The 22,213-nt window shown below is 33.8% G+C and overlaps 1 protein-coding gene across 7 annotated transcripts in view; it reads right to left on the reverse strand.

Annotated features, from left to right (window-relative positions):
• PRPF40A (pre-mRNA processing factor 40 homolog A) overlaps positions 1–22,213 on the reverse strand; it is a 60,419-nt gene that overhangs the window by 12,325 nt on the left and 25,881 nt on the right. For 5 of the 7 annotated variants that reach the window (XM_072789237.1, XM_072789236.1, XM_072789235.1 and 2 more), the window contains 10 exons: positions 14,191–14,301; positions 12,462–12,582; positions 12,170–12,223; positions 10,571–10,595; positions 9,537–9,911; positions 3,642–3,750; positions 3,082–3,146; positions 2,561–2,725; positions 979–1,087; positions 7–157 (listed from right to left, as the gene is read on the reverse strand). In XM_072789237.1, coding sequence (XP_072645338.1) covers positions 7–157; positions 979–1,087; positions 2,561–2,725; positions 3,082–3,146; positions 3,642–3,750; positions 9,537–9,911; positions 10,571–10,595; positions 12,170–12,223; positions 12,462–12,582; positions 14,191–14,301 — 1,285 coding nt within the window. The remainder of the gene's footprint in view (positions 1–6; positions 158–978; positions 1,088–2,560; positions 2,726–3,081; positions 3,147–3,641; positions 3,751–9,536; positions 9,912–10,570; positions 10,596–12,169; positions 12,224–12,461; positions 12,583–14,190; positions 14,302–22,213) is intronic. The other 2 variants (XM_072789232.1, XM_072789233.1) reach the window with 1 other exon arrangement.

Genomic DNA, 22,213 nt, shown 5'->3' on the forward strand with positions numbered 1-22,213 from the left:
TCTTACTTTGTAATTCCTCATCTTCTGCAAAAGTTGGATTATCCATCAGATACTGTTGGGCTTCAGACCAGGTAGTAGAGTATGTTACATTAGCCATGTTGTCAAGTATATTTTTTAAGGCTTCCCAATTTCTCTTTCGTAACTGCTTTGCTTGCTCCTAAATCAAAAGAATAAATACACGTTTTGAGATTCAAAGAAAGTATGGTATTTGAACTGCAATCAAATTCTAAGTGATGCTCAAGTTTCATGTTATTCATTTATTTTTAATACCAACACTACTTTTCCAGTGGTCTTGTCAAAGTGCTTGGCTTGGTAACTGCTTACCTTCAATTTTTCTTTTACCTTTCTCCTAAGAATCTGGGTTCTGGGAACCCTATCTCCCCAACAATTCCATAAATCTCTCTTCCTATAGAACTATGCATCAACAGAATGTAAAATGAAAGTTACTGTTGACAAGTCACACAATAGGTAAATGCCACAGTCTCCAACCACTTTCAGTTATGTTCAATTTTTGTTAATACTTACATTTCTATAAATCTCTTTAAGACTGAATGAGACACAACTTATTGAGTAATAAAATAGATAACAAGGTGTTTTAAAATACTTTCATTGTGCAAGCACATTTTAGTGGTAACAATTATATATTACTCCTGTTCTTGTATAGAAAATATATAGAAATGCAATATAAACAAAAATACTATTTTAAAAACCTAATGAGCTTAAAAAGTATCTTTCAAAGTTGGCATAAGACAGCCAATTAATGACAACTAAAGTAACAGTTGAATAATTCTGTACCTAGTGTGTCCACATCAATACCTACTATTACAGGAGCTATCCACTTCTAATATTGAGATCTGCTACACCACATAAATTGAATAAACCAAACAACAAAAATGAGCATTATAAAGCAATTCCTAATCAGAATGAAGAAATACCTTGTTTTATCTATAAACACTAATAATTAAGAGTGGATAATACCTTTTCTTTTTTTGAAAGAAAGAATAAAACATCTTCATAGATTTCAAGACGATCACGTTCTGATATTGCATTCCAGACTTCCATCTCTCCAAACATTTGCTCCGCTTTTCTATTAAAAAAATTAAATGTAAAAAAATGTAAAAAAAAAAAAAAAATTAAATGTTACCCTGTATTATATATTACTCAATAAAAATTATTTTTAAGCTATTATATATTAAGTATATTGAGCACTTTATATTGTATAGGATATTAAGTACATTAACTGTGTATTAAGTTTAGAACCACCCAATGAACACTGTAAGTTCATGAGTATATTATATAGAAAATCTTTTGGATAATTAAGAAAAGAACAAAATAGCTTAGGCCTCCATTTCTCCCTAGAGATGGAGTGGGTAATTTTTTTTTTTTTTTTTTAAGATTTATTTATCTGTGAGAGAGAGAGAGAGGGGGGGGGGAGAGAGAGAGAGAGAGAGAGAGAGAGACAGGGAGAATGAGGGAAGGTGAAGGAGAGGCGGGAGGGGCAGAGGGAGGAAAGAGAATCCCAAAGAGATGCCATCTTGCTAACGAGGAGCCTGATGAGGGGCTCCATCTCATGACCCTGAGATCATGACCTGAGCCAAATCCAAGAGTTGGATGTATAATCTACTGAGTCATCCAGGCACCCCAAGGAGTGCATAAATTCTAATTGAGCCATGTTTTCTAGTCAAGACTGTATTTTTTAGGGTAGCTATAGACACTAAAGAACTATCCATGGAACTAAATCATAGACTTCAAAAAATGCCAGAAATTTAGTTAATACATAAAATAGGACTATTTAAAGAAATGAAGAATCTTCAACTAATGCTTTTCTAGAAGACTGAGGAAAATAAGGAAGCACATAATAATTTATTGCAAAAATGTTATATATATATATATATATACACATATACATACACACACACACATACATATATATATATACACACACATTCCTTTTTTTTTTAAAGTAGACACCATGCCCAGTATGGAGTTGAAGCTCTCCCCACCCCCAATGTGGGGCTTCAACTCACTACCCTGAAAGCAAGACATGAGCTGAGATCAAGAGTCAGATGCTTAACCATCTGAGCCACCCGGGCATCCCTCAATTTTTATATTAAAGAAGTCAGGCTTTAATTATTACACTGTCTACCCCTCTATTGTTCTAGTCCCTAATTAATAATTCAGGAAGTCTGTACGTTAAATTCCACATTTAACTTCTGATTTATCTTGTACCTTATGAAACTGCCACACTCCTACCCATTTAGCTTTAATAATTATCTACTTTGGGGGAGGTACTATACTTGGCAAAGTCTGATATAGAAACAGTGCCAATAGGGGATCCCTGGGTGGCTCAGTGGTTTAGCGCCACCTTCAGCCCAGGGCATGATCCTGGAGACCCGGGATCGAGTCCCACGTTGGGCTTTATGCATGGAGCCTGCTTCTCCCTCTTGCCTGTGTCTCTGCCTCTCTCTCTCTCTCTCTCTGTCTCTCATGAATAAATAAAATCTTTAAAAAAAAAAAAACAGCGCAATAAACACACACTATGCTTTACTAAATATCTTACTTGTATCTGGTTGTGGAAGTCATTTTCTCATGATTTTCAAGAAAACGTTGAAATGATTCCTTGGCCTCTTTGTATTTTGATCTTGCCTCTTCTTTTTCTTCTTTCTCTGTCTGGACTTTGTAAGCATTAAAAGCCTGCTTTTTTTCACTCAACTTTGCTAAAGCACTAAAGAGAAATATACCATATAAGAGTAAATGAAAGCAGGATGATCAAATGTCAATACTTTGAAGAAAAAAATGACTTCATTCACAAATTAAGAAAATTTCAATAAGATATAAAAAATTAAGAAATGATTACAGAGAATAATTTCTATTTTACAAAAACTTCTAATTTCATCTGTACTCAAATTGAATGAGAAGCTTTTTGGTTCATATCTGACATAAAACAACTATTCTTGGTATCCAAAATAACAGAAGACAAAGTCAAAAGTTACACTATTTTACACAATTGTGAATTTGCTAGAGTTGGAAAAGTAAATAAAAAACTTCAAAAAAAAAAAAAAAAAAACCTTCAAGTATTACCTGTATCTTGGGTCATTAATGATCATTTTCATAGCTTGTTCCCATGAAGCATTAGAAGGTACCCGCTGAAAACCATTTAATGTCAAAAATTAAAATTTTGCACAAATACTGTAAAAGTCATACAACAGGAAATAAAGTATAATACTCACTGCAAACATCAAGCACTTCCCTTTGCTCAAATTTGAAAGAGGTCTAATAATTTCTTATTGAACCAAGGCAAACCTGGGTAATATATGTACAGACTAAAAAGAAAACTTAAACTGAAATTTAAACAGAGCAAGGATACTTTTCTTATGACTACTGGTTAAAAGATAAAAGATTATGAATAAAAAAACATAATTACATACAGAGGTAGAATGTGCTGTGTATTATACACTATTCACAAAAATTTTTTTTGGTTAAAATCAGTTTCACAGAAATATTCTCCAAAAAACTTTAGTTCATTTTTGGTTACAACATTTTATGAGATTAGCATTTTCAAAAAAGGCATCAAGGTGCTGATTGCATTAAACAGTAACTTTATTATTAATTATTGCACGTCATATAAAAATCTTTAATACCTTTTCTTTCAATAATTCTTTAAATGCTTGCTTTGCTTCCTCCTTTGTATTCCAAGTATAGGTTTTTTTTGCTGGTTGGCTTTCCTCCTCTTCTTTTTTTGGAGTAAAACTAGAGGGAAATTTAAATATGGTATTTATAACTTAAGTAAACATTTGCTTCGCTTATAAAAACAATGTTTTAATCATTTAAGCATTTGATATTGAGGTTAAATTTTATAATTTTAGAAATAAATTCTCCCGTATGAACCCTACACACTTACTTAAACATAAAGACATAAAGGTAATACACTTTTTTCCTGGAACATTCAGTTATTAGGACCCTGCAGAGGGGCCTCTAAAAAAACAATGACACTAAAACATTAGTTCCACTAGTCCACAAATGAATACTTTTAAATGGTCTATAAAACTTACCTAGTGTTTTCATTTTAGTGGCCTTAGTAACTAAGGATTTGGGCAAGTGTGCATAAATATAAAGATATTGAGAGTACCTAAATCAGGAATGGGAAAAACTACAATTCATGAGAACCAAATCTAGCCCACTATCTGTTTCTATACATATAGTTTTACTCATAAGTTTATATATTATGGCTTCTTATATGCTACCACAGGACGGCATCATTTTAAGACTGATCCACAAAACTGAAAGTATATATATATTCTTTTGTAATTCACAAAAAAGTATGTCAAACATTGATATCAAACAAAAAGAATGAAAATATTCAAGAATTACCAACTGCACTAGTTTGGGGGTCTTTATAAAATGAAAAGATCATATACTACTAACATCTCTTCCTATATAAAGGTAAAATAACGCAGGAAAAAAAAAAATGAACCAGAATGCTTAGGGGAAGAGAATGGAGCAAATATTAAATGGAACAACTACACAAAATATATTCATACCCTCTGAGTCAAGTAACCTTACTTTGGGAAATTTATTCAAAATTATCAGAAATAGTATAAAGGGCCCAGTCAAAAATTACCACCTGTAAATGGTATATGTTGCAGAAATTAAAAAGTTTATGACGATTCAGGTACTAGAAGGAAATACTAGAAAGAAAATAAGCAGAAAGTAATTGTTGCTGAAATTACGAAAAACAAATTATTGTAGAAAAAAATAAAAGTATAGGGATGCCTGGGTGGCTCAGCGATTGGACATCTGCCTTTGGCTCAGGACATGATCCTGGGGTCCGGTCGATCCACAGGGAGCCTGCTTCTCTCTCTGCCTATGTCTCTGCCCCTCTCTGTGTGTCTCTCATGAATAAATAAAATCTTTAAAAAAAAAAGTATAAAAGGATATATAAAATACCATCCCAAAACTTTCAATGTCTATCAGAACACTGAAATTTACATATATGTAATTAATAATCATTCAACATGCTGGAGTATGTATCTTTTTTTAATTTAAATTCAATTAGCCAATATATAGTACATCATTAGTTTTAGATGTAGTGGTCAGTAATTCATCAGTTGTGTATAACACTCCGTGCTCATCACATCACGTGCCTTCCTTAATGTCCTTGACCCAGTTACTCCATCCCCCACCTACCTCTCCACTACAGCAACCCCCAGTTTGTTTCCCAGAGTTAATAGTCTCTCATGCTTTGTCTCCCTCCCTGACTTTTTTCCCCAGTTTTCCCTCCCTTCCCTTGTAGTCCTCCCTCCCTCTCCACTATTGCTTATATTCTACATATGAGGGAAACCATGTAATTGTCTTTCTGTGATTGACTTATTTTACTTAATTACCCTCCAGTCCCATCTATGTTGATGTAAATGGTAGGTATTCATCCCTTCTGATGGTCAAGTGATATTCCATTGTGTATATTATATATATATAATATATATTATTGTGCATTAATGTGTATATTATTATATATATTATATATATAATACACACACACACACCACCTTTCCTTCACCCATTCTTCTGTTGAAGGACATCTCAGCTCCTTCTACACTATGGCTATTGCAGACACTGCTGCTATGAGCATTGGGGTGCACTTTTACTCCATTTGTATCTCTGGGGTAGATAATAGTGCAATTGCTGGGTCATAGGGTAGCTCTATTTTTAACTTTTTGAGGAACCTCCATACGGTTTTCCAGAGTGGTTTTACACCAGCTTGCCACCAACAGTGTAATAAAAGGATTCCTTCTTCTCCATATCCTCCTCAAAAGGTCATTTCCTGACTTGTTAGTTTTAGCCATTCTGACTGGTGTGAGGTGGTATCTCATTGAAGTTTTGATTTGTATTTCCCTGATGCCAAGTGATGTTGAGCAATTTTTCATGTGTCTGTTGGCCATCAGTATGCCTTCTTTGGAGAAATGTCTGTTCATGTCTTCTGCCCATTTCTTGACGGGATTATTTGTTTTTTGGGTGTTTTAAAGTTCTTTATAGATCTTGGATATTAGCCCCTTAACTGTCATTTGCAAATATCTTCTCCCATTTCACAGCCTGCCTTTTAGTTTTGTTGACTGCTTCCTCTGCTGTGCAGAAGCTTTATATCTTGATGAAGTCCTAAAAGTTCATTTTTGCTTTTGCTTCGCTTGCCTTTAGAGATGGGTATTGCAAGAAGTTGCTGTCATCGAGGTCAAAAAAGTTGCTGCCTGTGTTCTTCTCTAGAATTTTAATGGATTCCTGTCTCACATTAGGTCTTTCAACCATTTTGAGTTTATCTTTGTGTATGGTGTAAGAGATTGGTCTAGTTTCATTTTCCTGCATGTGGCTGTCCAACTTTCCCAGTACTGTTTACTAAAGAGACTGTTTATTTTTTTCCATTGAATATTCTTGCCTACTTGGTCAAAAGATTAGTTGACTATAGAGTTCGAAGTCCATTTCTAGGTTGTCTATTCTGTTCCACTGACCTATGTGTCTGTTTTCATGCAGTACCATGCTGTCTTGATCACAGCTTTGTAAGGCATTAAGATGCTCCCAACTCTGGCATTCTTTTCCAACATTCCTCTGGCTTTTTGGGGTCTTTCCTGGTTCCAAACAAATCTGAGGGATTATTTGTTTCAGCTCTGTGAAAAATGTCATTGGTATTTTGATAGAGATTCCATCAAATGTGTAGATTGCTCTGGGCAGCATAGACATTTTAACAATATTTACTCTTCCAATCCATGAGCATGGAATGTTTTTCCATCTCTTTGTGTCTTCCTTAATTTCTTCCATAAGTGTTCTGTAGTTTTTACAATACAGATCCTTTACCTCTTTAGTTAGGTTTATTCGTAGGTATCTTATGATTTTTAGTCCATTAGTAAATGGTATCAGATTGGATTAAAAAACAAGACCCGGGGATTCCTGGGTGGCTCAGTGGTTTAGCGCCTGCCTTCGGTCCAGGGTGTGATCCTGGAGTCCCGGGATCAAGTCCCAACATCAGGCTCCCTGCATGGAGCCTGCTTCTCCCTCTGCTTGTGTCTCTGCCTCTCTTCTCTCTCAAGTCTGTGTCTCTCATGAATAAAAAAAAAAAAAAAAAAAAAAAAAAGCAACCAAGACCCATCCATATGCTGTCTACAAGGGACTCATTTTAGACCTAAAGACACCTTCAGACTGAAAATGAGGGGATGGAGAACCATTTACTATGCAAATAGACCTCAAAAGAAAGCTGGGATAGCAATCTTCATACTAGATAAATTAGATTTTAAACCAAAGACTGTAGTAAGAGATGGAGACGGACACTATATCATACTTAAAGGGCCTACTCAGCAAGATCTATCGATTATAAATATTTATGCTAATTCGGGAGCAGCCAATAATACCAACCAATTACTAACCAAAGTAAAGAAACAAATAAATAATAATGCACTTCCACAACCCACTCACAGCAATAGACAGATCAAAGCAGAAGATCAACAAAGAAACAAGGGCTTTGAATAACACACTCAACCAGATGGACTTCACAGATAATCACAGAATATTCCATCCTATTGCAACAGAACACACATTCTTCTCGACTGCACATGGAACTTTCTCCAGAATAGATCACATACTGGGTGGGTCACAAATCGGGTCTCAACCAATACTAAAAGATTGGGATTATTCCCTACATATTTTCAGACCACACTGCTTTGAAAAACTCAATCACAGGAGGAAATTTGTTAGGAACTCTAACACTTGGAGGTTAAAAAGCATCCTACTAAAGAATGAATGGGTCAACCAGGAAATTCAAGACTTAAAAAGATTCATGCAAACTAACAAAAATGAAAATACAACTGTTTAAAACCTTGGATATGGCAAAGGCAGTCCTAAAAGGAAGCATATTTCATTACAAGCCTCTTTCAAAAGACTAGAAAAATCTCAAAAACACAAGCTAACCTTTCACCTAAAGGATCTGGAGAAAGAACAGCAAATAAAGCCTAAGAGAGAAGAGAAATAATAAACATCAGAGCATAATTTAACAAAATAGAAGCCAAGAGAACAGTAAAACAGATCAATGAAACTAGGAGGTGGTTCTCTGAAAGAATTAATAAGGCAGATAAAGCCCTAGCCAGACTGATCAAAAGGAAAAGAGAAAAAACCCAAATTAATAAAATCATGAATGAAAGAGTTCATGAGCGACACCAAGGAAATACAAATGATTTTAAGAACATATGAGCAACTATATGCCAAAAAATTAGGCAATCTGGAAGAAATGGATGGACTAGAAACTTATAAACTACCAAAACTGAAACAGGAAGGACAGAAAACCTAAACAGACCAATAACCGACTCTTTATATTGGGATTGTGAGTTGGAGCTCCAGGATGACTGCAGACATTATTAAAAAAAAAATAAAACAGGTGCCTCAGTGGTTTAGCTGGTTGAGCATCCAACTCTTGCTTTATGATCTCAGGATCCTGAGATGAAGTCCCCATGTTGGGCTCTGCGCTAAGAGGGTAAGTCTGCTTTCCTTCTCCCCCTGCCCTCCTCCCCCACACAAGTGTGTATGCTCTCTCTCTCTCAGATAAATAAATCCTTAAAAGATGAAATAAAACGTAAAAAAGGGCACAAGGAAATACATAAAAATGTTACTGTTGTGCTTTCAAATATACCATGTAGATTCCTTTTTCAACTTCTAAGCATCAGAAAAAAATTTAAAGCTATTTTCACTTTGGGAGCTGTACATAAAATAAAAAAGAATATTTAACAAGAAGTTGGGAGATGAAATCAATGTTTAAATATTAAGAAGATGGGTGATCATGTATGGAATGTGACATCACAGTTAACAGTTTTTTAAAAAATATATGTGGACATTAAAGTCAAGAAGCATAGCTCAAGGTTACTTTTTATATCTATATAAAGCACAGCCATAGGAAATATGACCAGATGATACAGAATACACGCACATGTAAACTACAGATTGACAGATACAGCTATTTTGTCATTAAAAAGTTATACCAATTTAATTACACCCTACTAAACAGTTTTCTTACACCGTAGTAAATCTTTATTTTTGTCTACCTAATCTTTGCTTCTATTTGTTCAACATCAAACTATAGCACTTCCTTGCAGAGTTGTGCTAAGTCATACTTGAGCCTGTTGCAAAATAATTAATAATACTAATCCTGTCTCTATTTAAAATTTTGTTATTTTAATAATCATGGGCTTTTTTGCATTAGTTTTGACTTAAAATTTAAAATTGCTGCACGGTAACTGACATATCTTGATTGCTAAGGTGCTTGGTACTCCTCTTTAATTTGTCCCTCACCCTGTGTCTCTGAAGTCTGGTTTATAAAACTGAGGAATAGTTTTTCAAGAATTTAAGACCATGAGCCCACAAAATTCAGCCTTGGTAATGATTATCTAAAGGTTCATGTTTTGATTCTCAAAAAAATTTTAAACACTCAATGGCTATCAAGTAAACTCAAAATTTCTTCCATTAATGAAGTCTTAATTTTGCAAAAGACAAGTCACTGAACTTACTCGGATACAGTTTCTTGCTTAGCTGTTTCTTCTCCAGTATTACTGGATACTTCCATACTCTGATCCTGAACAGCAGGAGTACTAGTAAGTTGTGCTTGTTCTTCAGTTGAAATCGTCACTGTATTCTCGTTATCTACAACGGTAGCAACAATTGAAGTAACCTCAGGCTCAGGAACAACTGGACCAGTTCCACCAACAGTATTTGAAGCAGAGGTGGAAGCACTGGCATTGGCTGCAGCCGCAGCAGCAGCAGCAGCTGCGGCTGCAGCAACAACAGCGGCAGCGGCTTCTGCAGCAGCCATGGTGCTCATGGTGGTCGGAATTTCTGTTGTAGGAACCGGGGCTGTTGATGTTGTGGTGCACTCTTCTTGCTTACTATATATTAAAAAATAACAACAACAACAAACTGGTCATCTCGTTAATAATCAGAAAGCCATACAATATAGTCTATCATAAAATCAAATGAATAAGATTTATAAAAGAGAGAAAGGCAATGTGACAAACTATTAAGCTATCTGAGAAGACTAAAAACAATGAAACTGGATTACTTCAACTTAACTGAGCAAACATCCAGGATAATATAGCATAGGGACTCATGCAACAATCTGCACTTCCGGAAGTCCAACAATCGTTTTCAATCACAAAATGCCCTACTATCACATTGTATTACATACCATAAAATTTGTCCTATATCATTAATTTCTATATGAACTTTAAATTTTATCCACTTCATATATTCAAAGAACACCTGGATACAGGAATTAAATCAAACCAAACTTTGGACTTTTCTGTAACACAGGCTTCTTAATTCAAAGGATGTAATCCAAATTCCAATAATTACCATCTAGCAAACTGTCCTTTGTATATATCTTGGTAAATATTCTTTTCCCTACCCCAAATCCTCCAAAGATATCACACCATCAGACTGAACATGGTAAATATTATTTACACTATAAAGCAAATATTTAAAACAAGAATGTTACATATTGGAGATCCCAAATTTGTAAATTGTACTGATGTCCAAAACGGCTTACCTGCTTTCTTCGGCTTTGATCATTGCTATTAAAGAGAAAAAAGAACAGTTACCTATGACATGGTTTTTAAATACAATCAATGAAAACAAACTTTAAAGGGAGATAAGGAGAAGTTTCTCATACAGTAAGATTTTAATTTACCATCCAAAAAACCCAAACTTTTTCAGAGCAAATGCTTGCTCCAAAGTTCCAGGACAGCAATTAAAGAATGAAGACAAATTTAAATGACAGCAGTTTTTAGTAAAGTTTCTCTGCACACTGCTACTTTCCCAAAGGCTATTGGCTATTGCAGAACTCAGAATATCTGTATAATTCTGGAATAAAACAGCATTTTCTCTGGGGGGTTAAACTATTTGATCATTTTAAAGGTACCAAATTCAAAATGAGACCAAATTCATATTATGAAATTCCAGCACATATATACTAGCATTGACAGGTAGATAGATAGTTATGCACACCAACTATCTTGTAGTAGGGTTATATCAGAAATGAGCTTGATATTTTTTACATGAATAAAATGGGAATCTACCTATCTACATTATTATTAGCCAATGCTAGTATAGAAATTTAAAGAGCTTTAAAGACTTGCATTCAGTATTTCAGCTTCCATTCCAATTAATTTTTTTTTATGAGTAACAAAAATATTCAGCATCATTAGGGAATGAGATGGTCCACATAATTGGTAACAAAGCTGAACTTTATCAAAGTACTTAAAAAACTTATCCCCCTTTAATGGAAATCATTTCAGAAAGCAGGTTTAGGACGTCTGACAAAACATACTATAGGAGTCATCATTACTAACATAAATTAACATATTTTTCAGATACAATGATGATCCAAGCTAATTACGTGACACAGGAAAAAGGTAAGTAGACTTAAGACCATAGTGCCTTTAGGAAATTTTTATTCTCTTCACTGTCAGATGTCATTCCACACTGATGACTAATTTACTGGCTCCATTTCTTAAAATGCTTCTAAGCATTTTACTTAAGCAATTACTGCTAAGTTGATAATTAATGACACCAGATTCTATTTCAAAAGTGAGAATAAAAGAACTGAATTCTCAATTTTCACTCTAATCTCTATTTGAAGAACTGGGTTTTATATTAAGTAGTATTTCCCAATTTTCAGGGATATTTTGAATAGTTAAGGATAATGAAAAATACTCCCTTTGTAAGTGAAGCATGGTATTTTTAAAACTCCTCCTATAACAAACATAAAAGCTAATTTGCAATGTTGTGTTAAAATAAAATCAGCATTAAATGCATAGTCTGATAATATATTAAAATTTTAAACTGAACTCAAAGGCTCTCTGCTATCTGCTACATGGGTGAAGTCACATATTATATGTATGTCTCAACAGCTGTATTTATAAATACTGTACATGATGCCCTTATTCAATTTTCCAATGGTAAATTAATTTTTTAAATCAAAGTATAATTTTAAAATTTACAAGCTCATTTATAATATAACCCTTAAATGAATTTTTAATTAGAGATTTCTCACTGCAGATTTACCCAATTATGGTTAGTGAACATTAGTAACATACTCTAAAAAATGTTAAATAATGACAGAAAATGAATTATCAAAGCAGCTCACCATGCAGGTTTGATTTTGTAATAAGACTTCCAGCAACAATGGTATTCTGGTATCCTAGTTTCAGTGGAATCAAATCAAATAAAAATCTATTTAAAATCTATAGAACTGATATCTAGAGCAACAAGAAAATAAGAGCCCATAAAACGGTTATACCATTTAAAACGTTCTAATCATTTAATTTTTAAAAATAAGACCTGTGTTTGAACAATCCTATTTATGAAGGATTGTTTCAATGTGAATGACATAGATATGTAAAAAATTAACATTAGAAATTATTTTTTTTCTGTGTTACCTTCAAGATCCTCAAGTTCTTTAGGTTTAGCCCAGCGGGATTCTTTAGTTTGAGAATTATAATAGTAAGGCTTTCCAGAGTCAGATTTGTATTCCTTCCAGGGACATTTAGATAAAAGTTGCTAAAGGAAAATAAAAATCTTCAGTTAATACCATCACTTATTATTCACATCTCTGCTTCACTAAATATTATCAGAATCTTTACAAATCAAATGCTTTTGAGATAAGCTACCAATCACAGCATACTTAGGTGATGTTATTTGAGAGCGCCAAATCTTAACCACTAGACCACCAGGGAAGGTGATGTTATTTGAAATATTATTTAATCTTTACAATAATACTGCAACATCCATACCATTATTTCTAATTTATACTGTTGCTTATAGAAAGTAACTTGTTTAAGATAACACACCTAATTAAGGGGCAGACGCAAGATTCAAAAATCAGGTCTATATAAATTTCAAATCCTATTTGCTGTTGCCATTTATACTCCACCATAAGTAAAATCTGTAACAAACACATTATGACAGACTTCTCAAATATTAATAAAAGTAGGAAAAACATGAAAACTAGGAAAAAGCAAACCCTGCTTTATCCATGCTTAGACAAGGTTTATGGCTATAATTTATTAAACCTATGTGAACTATCTTATGTAAGAAAACAAAAAAAGTATGATATACTTAAAACCTAATATATATAACACTGGCTAGGGTGGCATGAGAATGCTACTGAAAACTCTTATTTAGATGATATTTTGGTGATGATATTTAAGGAAGAAGTATTTGCTTATGTCAGTCCTGGGATAAAAAAATTTTTACTATCTGCCAACCTTCCATCCCAAGTATTGCTGTGCGTTAATATGGTTGCCTGGAAAATATTTTTGTATCTTCAAATTCCTTAATTAAGAGGGAGAAAATAAAGATACGCTGCCAATTAGGAAAAAAATCCCCAAGTATGGCCTGAAATACCAGATCAACTCTTCCTTAGGACTCCAGAGTTCCCTATTATACCATATGCAATAATGTTTACTCAGTTTATTCCTTCAATCTAATTTCCACACTGTATATTTTAAGTGATAAAATTTGCAACACAAAAAGAAATAAACATGCTTTTCAGGGGCTTTTTCCAGAGACGATTTCCCACTCTTACAGAAGGAAGTACTTGTAATTTAATTCGATCTTCATTACCCTAACTCAGTGGAAACTTAAGAATTCATTGGAAAACATGGAATCACCTAGGTTTGCTATAAAAGGAAAACAGTTTAAAATGTGAATTTAAAAAATGGAGGGCAAGCAGTGAGAGTCCTTCTGCTCTTCGAATTTATTCTTTAAATCATCTTTCTCAAGATGCCACTTGATAAGGGTTCCTGAGCAGGGGCAAAAAATAAAAAATCAGTAAACAAAATTGGTCTGTTCTCCTACCAAATACCCATGAAATCCAAAAAAAAAAAAAAAAAGAATCCATTTAACAATCCCTAAAAATTTTATTATATATATATTTTTTTAAAGATTCTATTTATTTATTCATGAGACAGAGACAGAGAGAGAGAGAGAGAGAGAGAGAGAGAGAGAGAGAAAGGCAGAGAGAGAAGCAGGCTCCATGCAGGGAGCCCGACGTGGGACTCGATCCCGGGACTCCAGGATCCCGCCCTGGGCCAAAGGCAGACATTCAATCTCTGAGCCACCCAGGAATCCCCGCCCCCTATAAATTTTAAAGGCTCAAACTTTTACCTCAGCCGGTGTTTTCAGATCATCCGGTTTCTCCCAAGTGGACTGTTTTGTTTCAGTATTATAGTAATAAGTCCTTCCATCAGGTGATTTATGCTCAGTCCACATTGATTTCTAAAGAGCAAAAATTACAGAAAGATTTAAATTATTTAACAGTGCTATACCAGTGAACATCAGTTTTCATTAGTTTTATTAACAATATGCAAACAAAAGTACAAAATAGTCATACTTCTCAGTTTTAAGTCATTTAGAATAATTCATCAATGCAAGTAGTAGGGAGATAACTGAAAAACAGACCATTTTAGAAGTATTTCAAAAGTGGCATGGATCTATTGAGGTTTTAGAATCTCTGTATTCTAGGAAGTATCTCTGAAGGATAAGGATATGACTGTTTCTTCTGAGAATGGTAATTCTGTAACACACACAAGACAATCTACATGCAATACAACCTATGCCTTGTAGCTAAAATATATGTAGAAGGGTTAAAAAGGGTTAGAGATACCTGTATCACGTTTCTTCAAATCTAAGAAATATATGTAGCTAAAATATATGAAGTAGATGCTAGTGCTCTTTAGCTCAACAACTTGAATTATGTACCTCAACTTGGACAAAGTTCTAGACTGACATGCCATAAAGATGCAGCTGTCAAAGCTAGAAAGGATGCATTTTGGATGACAGAATTTATCAAGCAAGGTGAAATTTAACAGGGATAAAAAGTGAATCCAAATGCTTCAACATAAAACAGGTGATAGTATTATGTGACACTGGTGTAGAACGTATATCCGCTCTAGGACCCAGACGAACTACTAAGAACCTACTCAAAGCTGCTAGTAAAACTTCAGGTATCAATAGACATGATGCCTCAGATAAAGGCTGGTTAAGAGTTTTACAAGGTTCCCATACATAAACACATAAAATAATAATAAAAGGGGTGGTAAGAAACTTTGAGAAATGATAGGTGTCTGTGGTCTTGGTGGTGATAGTTTCTCAGGTATTTATTTATTCCCCAAATCATCTGGTTATACACATTAAGTATGTACAGCTTTATATGTCAATTAGGTCTTAAGACGTTTAAAAAAAGTAATTTTACAAGGAATCATGAATAAATAAATTACTGAATGACATCAAAGGTATTAAGTCCAGTTCCAGGTACCAGATTATTTAGATTGTAACAAAGTACGGTTGAAAAAGGGTTAGAGATGACCTGTATCACGTTTCTTCAAATCTAAGACAAAACACTGTACATATATTTCTAAGAAAAAGTAAAATCATCTTCAAACTATCACATGCTTTTTAACACTCAGATTTTACTTTGCACTTCTGAAAGATGTATTCTTAGGCACTTTTAATCAAAATTATGTTTTTTAATAAATAAAAGGAAAAATAGGCAAAACAGTAAAGCTGTTCCTTAAACTTTCACACTGAGACCATTTTTTGAATGAGAGCTGTAGACGTCCATTATATTCCACATGTATTGATCATTCCCTTTGTCAATAATATTGGTAACGCAGCATTTATTAAAACTGAAAATCACCGGCACTTATTCTTAACTATCTTCTGTACTTAAAGCCGAATCTTCTTTTTTCCTTCTCAACAAAACTGAGAAATAGCACACACCTACTTCTGATTTCTGCGTTGGGAATGTGGTTCAGCATACATCATTTTATTGCTTTTTCTACTCTCTCACCATAATCATTTATTCCTAAAAGTGCTCTGTCATCATTATTTCTAGAACTTTCTCTGAAACCACTGACATTCATTCTTCTGATGTTGGCACTTTTGTTGTTCAGATTATGCACAACTAAGCCATAACTGCTGCTTGCAGACTGGATATCATAAGACACAATGGATTACAGAACGAATCTCCATTTCAGACATGTTCAATGGTCAAAGCAAATATGCTATTTAATGAAGATTTGCAAAATGAGGGGATAGAGAACAAGTAAAGATGACTTGACACAAATTAATGTGATTTTAACACAAGTAGATGAGGCAAGATGATTATTTTCTAAAACTTCTTGGAAGAAAATGAGTTAATGTGAAGGAATTATAAATAGCCATTAGAATTCAAAGAAGAAACTTGATACAATTTGAGCTGTTTGATAACAAAATGTCTGCTTTTCATATAGATTCTTCATTAAGTCATCTGACATGACTATACCAAATGGATTGTGCATGGTGTAGCAGGAGAGTTAGATAGTTCAAAAGATGTTATTAAATTCCTTAACTTGTTCTAGCACCTTGAGCAGCATATAACAACTATAATCTTTCTGGAGCAAATATTATAGTAACTGCTGGAAATACTTAGCTTACTGTTACTTTAACATCTTTTAACCTAAAGGTGATGTGATTTAGAAATATATGGAAGCCTCAACTATGAGTACTGCTTTACTTCACAAATTCTGCTAAGGCATACAGAGGTTTGTATTTCTTTCATTTTTTAAAAAATGAACCCAACAGCATCTCAGGACTGCACTAAAGAGGAATCTATTAAGTTCCAAAATTATATTTAAATTTCCTAAAGTTGCACCTGCTAAAGGGCATTCAGGAAAAGAGGAAGTTCACCAGAAACAAACTTATGAAATGGAATTAAAAGGGACAAGGTACACTTTACCAAATAATAGGGACAAAGGGGAGAAATATACAAACCAGTAAAACAATAAGCAATTTAGTATTCACTAGCCATTACTTTATTTAAGCCTTACAACTATACAAACCAGTATGAACACTATCCCCATTCTTCAAATAAGAAAACCAAGGCTTACAAGGGTTAATAACTTGCTCATAGTGATTCAGGAAGTAAATAATAAAACTATAACAATTCAGTCAAATTTGCTTCTAAAGACCACATTTCACCCACACAAATGCTGTGCCAAGGGTATTATATTCAGAACAGTCTAATTGTCAATAAGGACAGATGAATTCCTGATCTATTAACGAGTGGTAAGCACTGTGCTATGCCACTCACTGCTCTGCATCAATTCTCAATTCTTTAACTCCACTCAAGTAGATACTATTTATTATCTCCACTTTATAAAAAGAGAAAATGGAGCACGAGAAAGTACAGGAACATGCCCAAGTTTAACACAGTTGGCTAGTGAGTTCATTACAACATTGTCCTGGCCCACCCACTAAGTTCCTATTAAGGGCAAGGCTCCAACACTTTGCATCAATAGATAGAAACAATCATTTCAGATAGGAATATAAATTTTGTCCTAATGCCTTAACTAATAAATCTACTTATAGAAGTCAATTCTGGAGAAAAATGATTTATCTGATAAACTTTTGTTCCTTTTCCTTCAATGCACCTAATCTGCAACTTAAAGTAAAACTGTATCTTGCTTCTGCTCAAACCTAGTAAGTAGTATTTTAAAAGAAAATACCTAGTAAGTAGTATTTTAAAAGAAAAATTTTTTTTAAAAAAGGCATCTTTGAATGTTAAATATAAGATGAAGAATGGCATAAAACATTAATGCATATATCAGTAACAACTATAAAGTTGTCCTATGAAAGTCCTAGGACATTTGTCCTATGAAAGTATTATAGGACAAAATATATGACTTAGGCAATATATTAAGTAATGAGGACAGCACAGTCTACTCAAAAAACTTATTTTCCTAAAAATCACTACTTTAAAAAAAAAAATAAGACCTTTCTAGAGCAATAAACAAATGCTGCCCATCACATATTTAGATTGTCCTTGCCTAATCATAGAATACGTGACAAAGAGATGTGTATTCTGAATGGGCCAAAACCAGAACATTACTTTTAACCATTAGATTAGTTGCTTTGAAGACTTGTAGAACAATCCTTGCACTGGAGCTCTAGTATTACTCTGCACTTTTGTTACAGATGACAGCCTTCCCAAAATTACTTTATTACTGACAGTTACTGTTATTAATAAAAAGCTGTCAACACAAATGATAGTTCTGCGGAATCAACCAAAAGTTAACATTCTTACAAATGATAAACCGAAATCATAAATTTGCAAAATAAGGAATTAAAAAACTATCATCCTTAATATACAAAACTCTACTATAATTAGTAAGACAATCTAATGGAAAAATAAATACAGCCATTAACAGGACTCAATACAGATAATATAATTAGATGTTCAACTTCACTAGTAAATCAAGGAAGCATACATTAAATGAAAACTTTTTATTCATCAGACAAGTGACAGTTAAAGACTACTGATCTACAATGTTAGGAGGGTGTGAGGAAAAGTGCACGGTCTCGCCAGTGCTGGGAATAGAATTAGTATTGGTTCACAGGCAATTTACTGGTTCTCATCAAAATTGAAAATGCAAACAAAAGACAAAGAAAAATGCAAAGAATCCCTTGATGCTGGTATTTCACACCACAAAGCCCCATTGTATGCACAGTTGCAGAGATGGGCAAGAATGTTCTCTGCAGGATTACTTGTAATGGGGAGAAGCTGGAGGTAGGTCAACATCTACCCACAGGAAAACTGTTCAGCTAGGGTCCATTCACACTGTACACGTATCTTATGGATATCTGTGTTCTGATATAACAGAAAATGTCTAAGATGCAGTGTTAATAAATACAGAACAAGACATTGTGGTATAGCGGCAAAAAATACACAGAAAATGTTTAAAAGAAAAAAAAGACTGGATAAAAGGAAAAAGTGAATATATATAATTATCAAGAGAGCTAATATACTTCACAATTGGCTTGTGAATAAATTCAATATGCTTAAACTAAAATAAACCTAAGTACACAAGATAAACATTTACATACATGACTATTTCTGTAGTCAAGTATAAGCTCAACTGAATGAAACCAAGAGAAAAAACATGACTAAACTGAAACACTACATAGGTAGAAAAGTTCCCTCAACTACTCTAAGGAAAATAAGAAAAAGACAAAATACAAGATTAGAATTAAGGAAGAACATAATTGCAAATCGAAGATTTACAACCAACTCCCAAAATCTAGAGCAAATCATTTCCTCACAAACTATTATAATTTGCCCTGGAAGAAACACATCATACAAAAATATTCCAATTACTACAAAAGGAACTAAAAGATACCCAACTAGATAATTTCATAGCAGAATATCATGTATGATTTAAAGAACACAAAATTACAATGTCCTTGTTTCAGATCTTAGGAAAAGATGAAAAACTGTGAAACCTGCAGTGTATATACGCAAAGTAGAATTGACTATAGCTATGTCAGGGTGGTTTAATATTGGGAAATCAGTAAGGAAATTATTTCTATTAACAAACTGAGAAAAGAAACTATCGCAGGAAAACACCAAGAGACTCGGTATGATCAAATCACATCCTCAAAATTATGACAGGTCAGATATATTAAAAAAAAAAAAAGAACAAAAATCCTAGAAATAACAAAAAAAATCAAAATGATGAAGGGCAACTTACTGAAAACCAATAAAAAGTTATTCTAAAGCCACTTCTATTAAAATCATGACCAAAATGTGGGTCTATAATCACTGTATTTCAACAAACACTTAATAGCAAATAACTATTCATATAATAAATAATAGGAAATAACTGATATAAATATTTGGGAAAGAGATAAATTCTCTTATCTTTACTGCTAAAGATTCTAACAAAATCTAACTGAAATGAAAAAAAAAAAAAAGTATTCTAATTTCCCAGGGAAACTGATAAACATACCTAGCACTAAGCTAAATATAAAAATAATTTCTGAACTGGCAATAACTAGTTTGCAGTAAAAATGTAAAAAAAATTCCTATTTACAATACATCAAGATTTTAGAAGGCAAAATAAAAAAAATTTAAAAAGCTGTTCTTGATGATAGCAGTTTCTCCTACCTAACAGAATTTAAAACAAAAACCATAATGAAAATGAGGGACTTACTATGGATAAAAAGTAACAGACCAAAAACTTATTCTGGACATACATGTGTTTAGTAATTCAGCCTTGAAATACACAGCAACAACAACAAAAATACAGGGAGAAAAAGATGACATCTTTTTAAGTTAAGGATTTTAAGACACTCCTCTCTTCTTAGGTAGAGCAAAGAGATGAAAGATACGCCAAAATAGGATAACAAAATAACTTTAAATTAAAAGCACACAGAATATCCCTAAAAATTGATCTTAAAATAAGACATAGTGAAGCTTTAATAAAATGCAAACAATATTCCACAGGCTGTGCTTCACTCCCCCCCCATGCTTTCTGATAATATGCAAAAAAAAGTATACTTAAAAAAAAAAAAAAAAAAAAAAAGTCATCCAAAGACATGATACATGAAAGAAGTAACTGACAAACTGGACTTCTTTAAAAATTTCTATTCTGCCAAAGGCAAAGTAAAGAGAATGAAATGACAAGCCACAGACTGGAAGAAAATACCTGCAAAGGATACATCAGATAAAAAAAAAAAAAAAAAAAAAAAAAAACTATCCAGAATATTACAAAGACCTCCTTGTTGAACTTAAAACCCAGGGATGCCTAGGTGGCTCAGAGGTTTAGCACCTGCCTTTGGCTCAGGGTGTGAACCCAGGATCCAGAATCAAGTTCTGCATTGGGCTCCCTGAGGGGAGCCTGCTTCTCCCTCTATGTCTCTGCCTCTCTCTCATGAATAAATAAGTAAATCTTGAAATAAATAAATAAATGAATGAATAAATGAATGAATAAATATATATATATATATATATATATATACACACACAAACAAACTTAAAACCCAGGGGCCCCTGAGTGGCTCGGTGGGTTGTGTCCAAGATGTAATTTGGGCTCAGTTCATGATTGCATGGGTCATGAGATCAAGCCCCAAGTAGGGCTCTACACTCAGTGAGGAGCTTGCTTAGGAGTCTCTACCTCTCCCCCATGTCCACACTTGCACATACTCTCTCTCAAATAAATAATCTTTTAAAAAAAATTAAGAAAAAAAAATGAATACGCAACCCAGGGACAGCTGTGCAGCTCAGTTGGTTACGTGACTCTTGATTTTGGCTCAGGTCATGATCTCAGTGTTGTGAGATCAACCCTTGCACTGGACTCTGTGCTGGGTGTGGAGTCTACTTAAGATTCTCTCTCCATCTCTCTGTTCCCCTTCTCACCTCTTTCTCTCCCACTCTAAAAAAAATATGAACAACCCAACTAAGAAATGGTCAAAAGATCTGAACAGATACCTTACCAAAAGACATACAGGTGGTAAATAAGCCTATGACAAGACGCTTAAGATGCTTAACATTGACACCAAAGAACTGCAAATTAAAATTAAATGCCTTTTATTACTGGGGGGGGGGGGATTCAAAATGGGTAGCCACTTTGGAAGACAGTCTTGCAACTTGTCACAAAGCTGCATACATTTATACCATATGATCAAGCAAGCATGCTCAGTGGTTATTTATCCAAATGAGTTCAAAACTTATATCCACACAAAGATCTGCTCACTGATGTTTATAATAGTGTTTTATTCATGGTCAAAACCTGGAAGCAAAATTAAGACGTCTTTCAGTAGGTGAACGGATAAACCATGGCAAGTTCAGACAATGAAACTGTCTGCTATTATTATTACTACTGTATTATTCAGTACCAAAAAAAAAAAAGCTATTATGCCATGAGAAAAATGGAGGAAACTATAATGCAACTAAATGAACAAAGCCAGTCTATAGAAACTACATACTGTATAATTCTAACTACGTGATACTCAGGAAAAGGTAAAACAATGCAGACACTAAGAAGATTAGTGCTGGCTTGGGGTGGAGGTAGGGAGAGACCTGAACAGGTGCAACAAAGAGGATTTTTAGGGTAGTGAAATTATTTTGTACACACTCATGACTATACATGTCATTATTTGTTAAAACTCATAGAATGCATAACCCTGAGAATAAAGTCTAATGTACACTGGACTACAGGATGTAACAAAGCATCAGTATAGGATCATTGACTGATTAGAAATACAACACCCTGGTGGGAGATGTTAATATGGGAGGCTATAAGGGGAGAAGATATTAAGAAACTCCTTACTCAGTGTTCAATTTTGCTGCTACCCTAAAATTGCTCTAAAA

Source organism: Canis lupus, chromosome 20 (assembly GCF_048164855.1).
Source record: "Canis lupus baileyi chromosome 20, mCanLup2.hap1, whole genome shotgun sequence".
In the NCBI taxonomy this organism is placed as follows: Eukaryota; Metazoa; Chordata; class Mammalia; order Carnivora; family Canidae; genus Canis; species Canis lupus.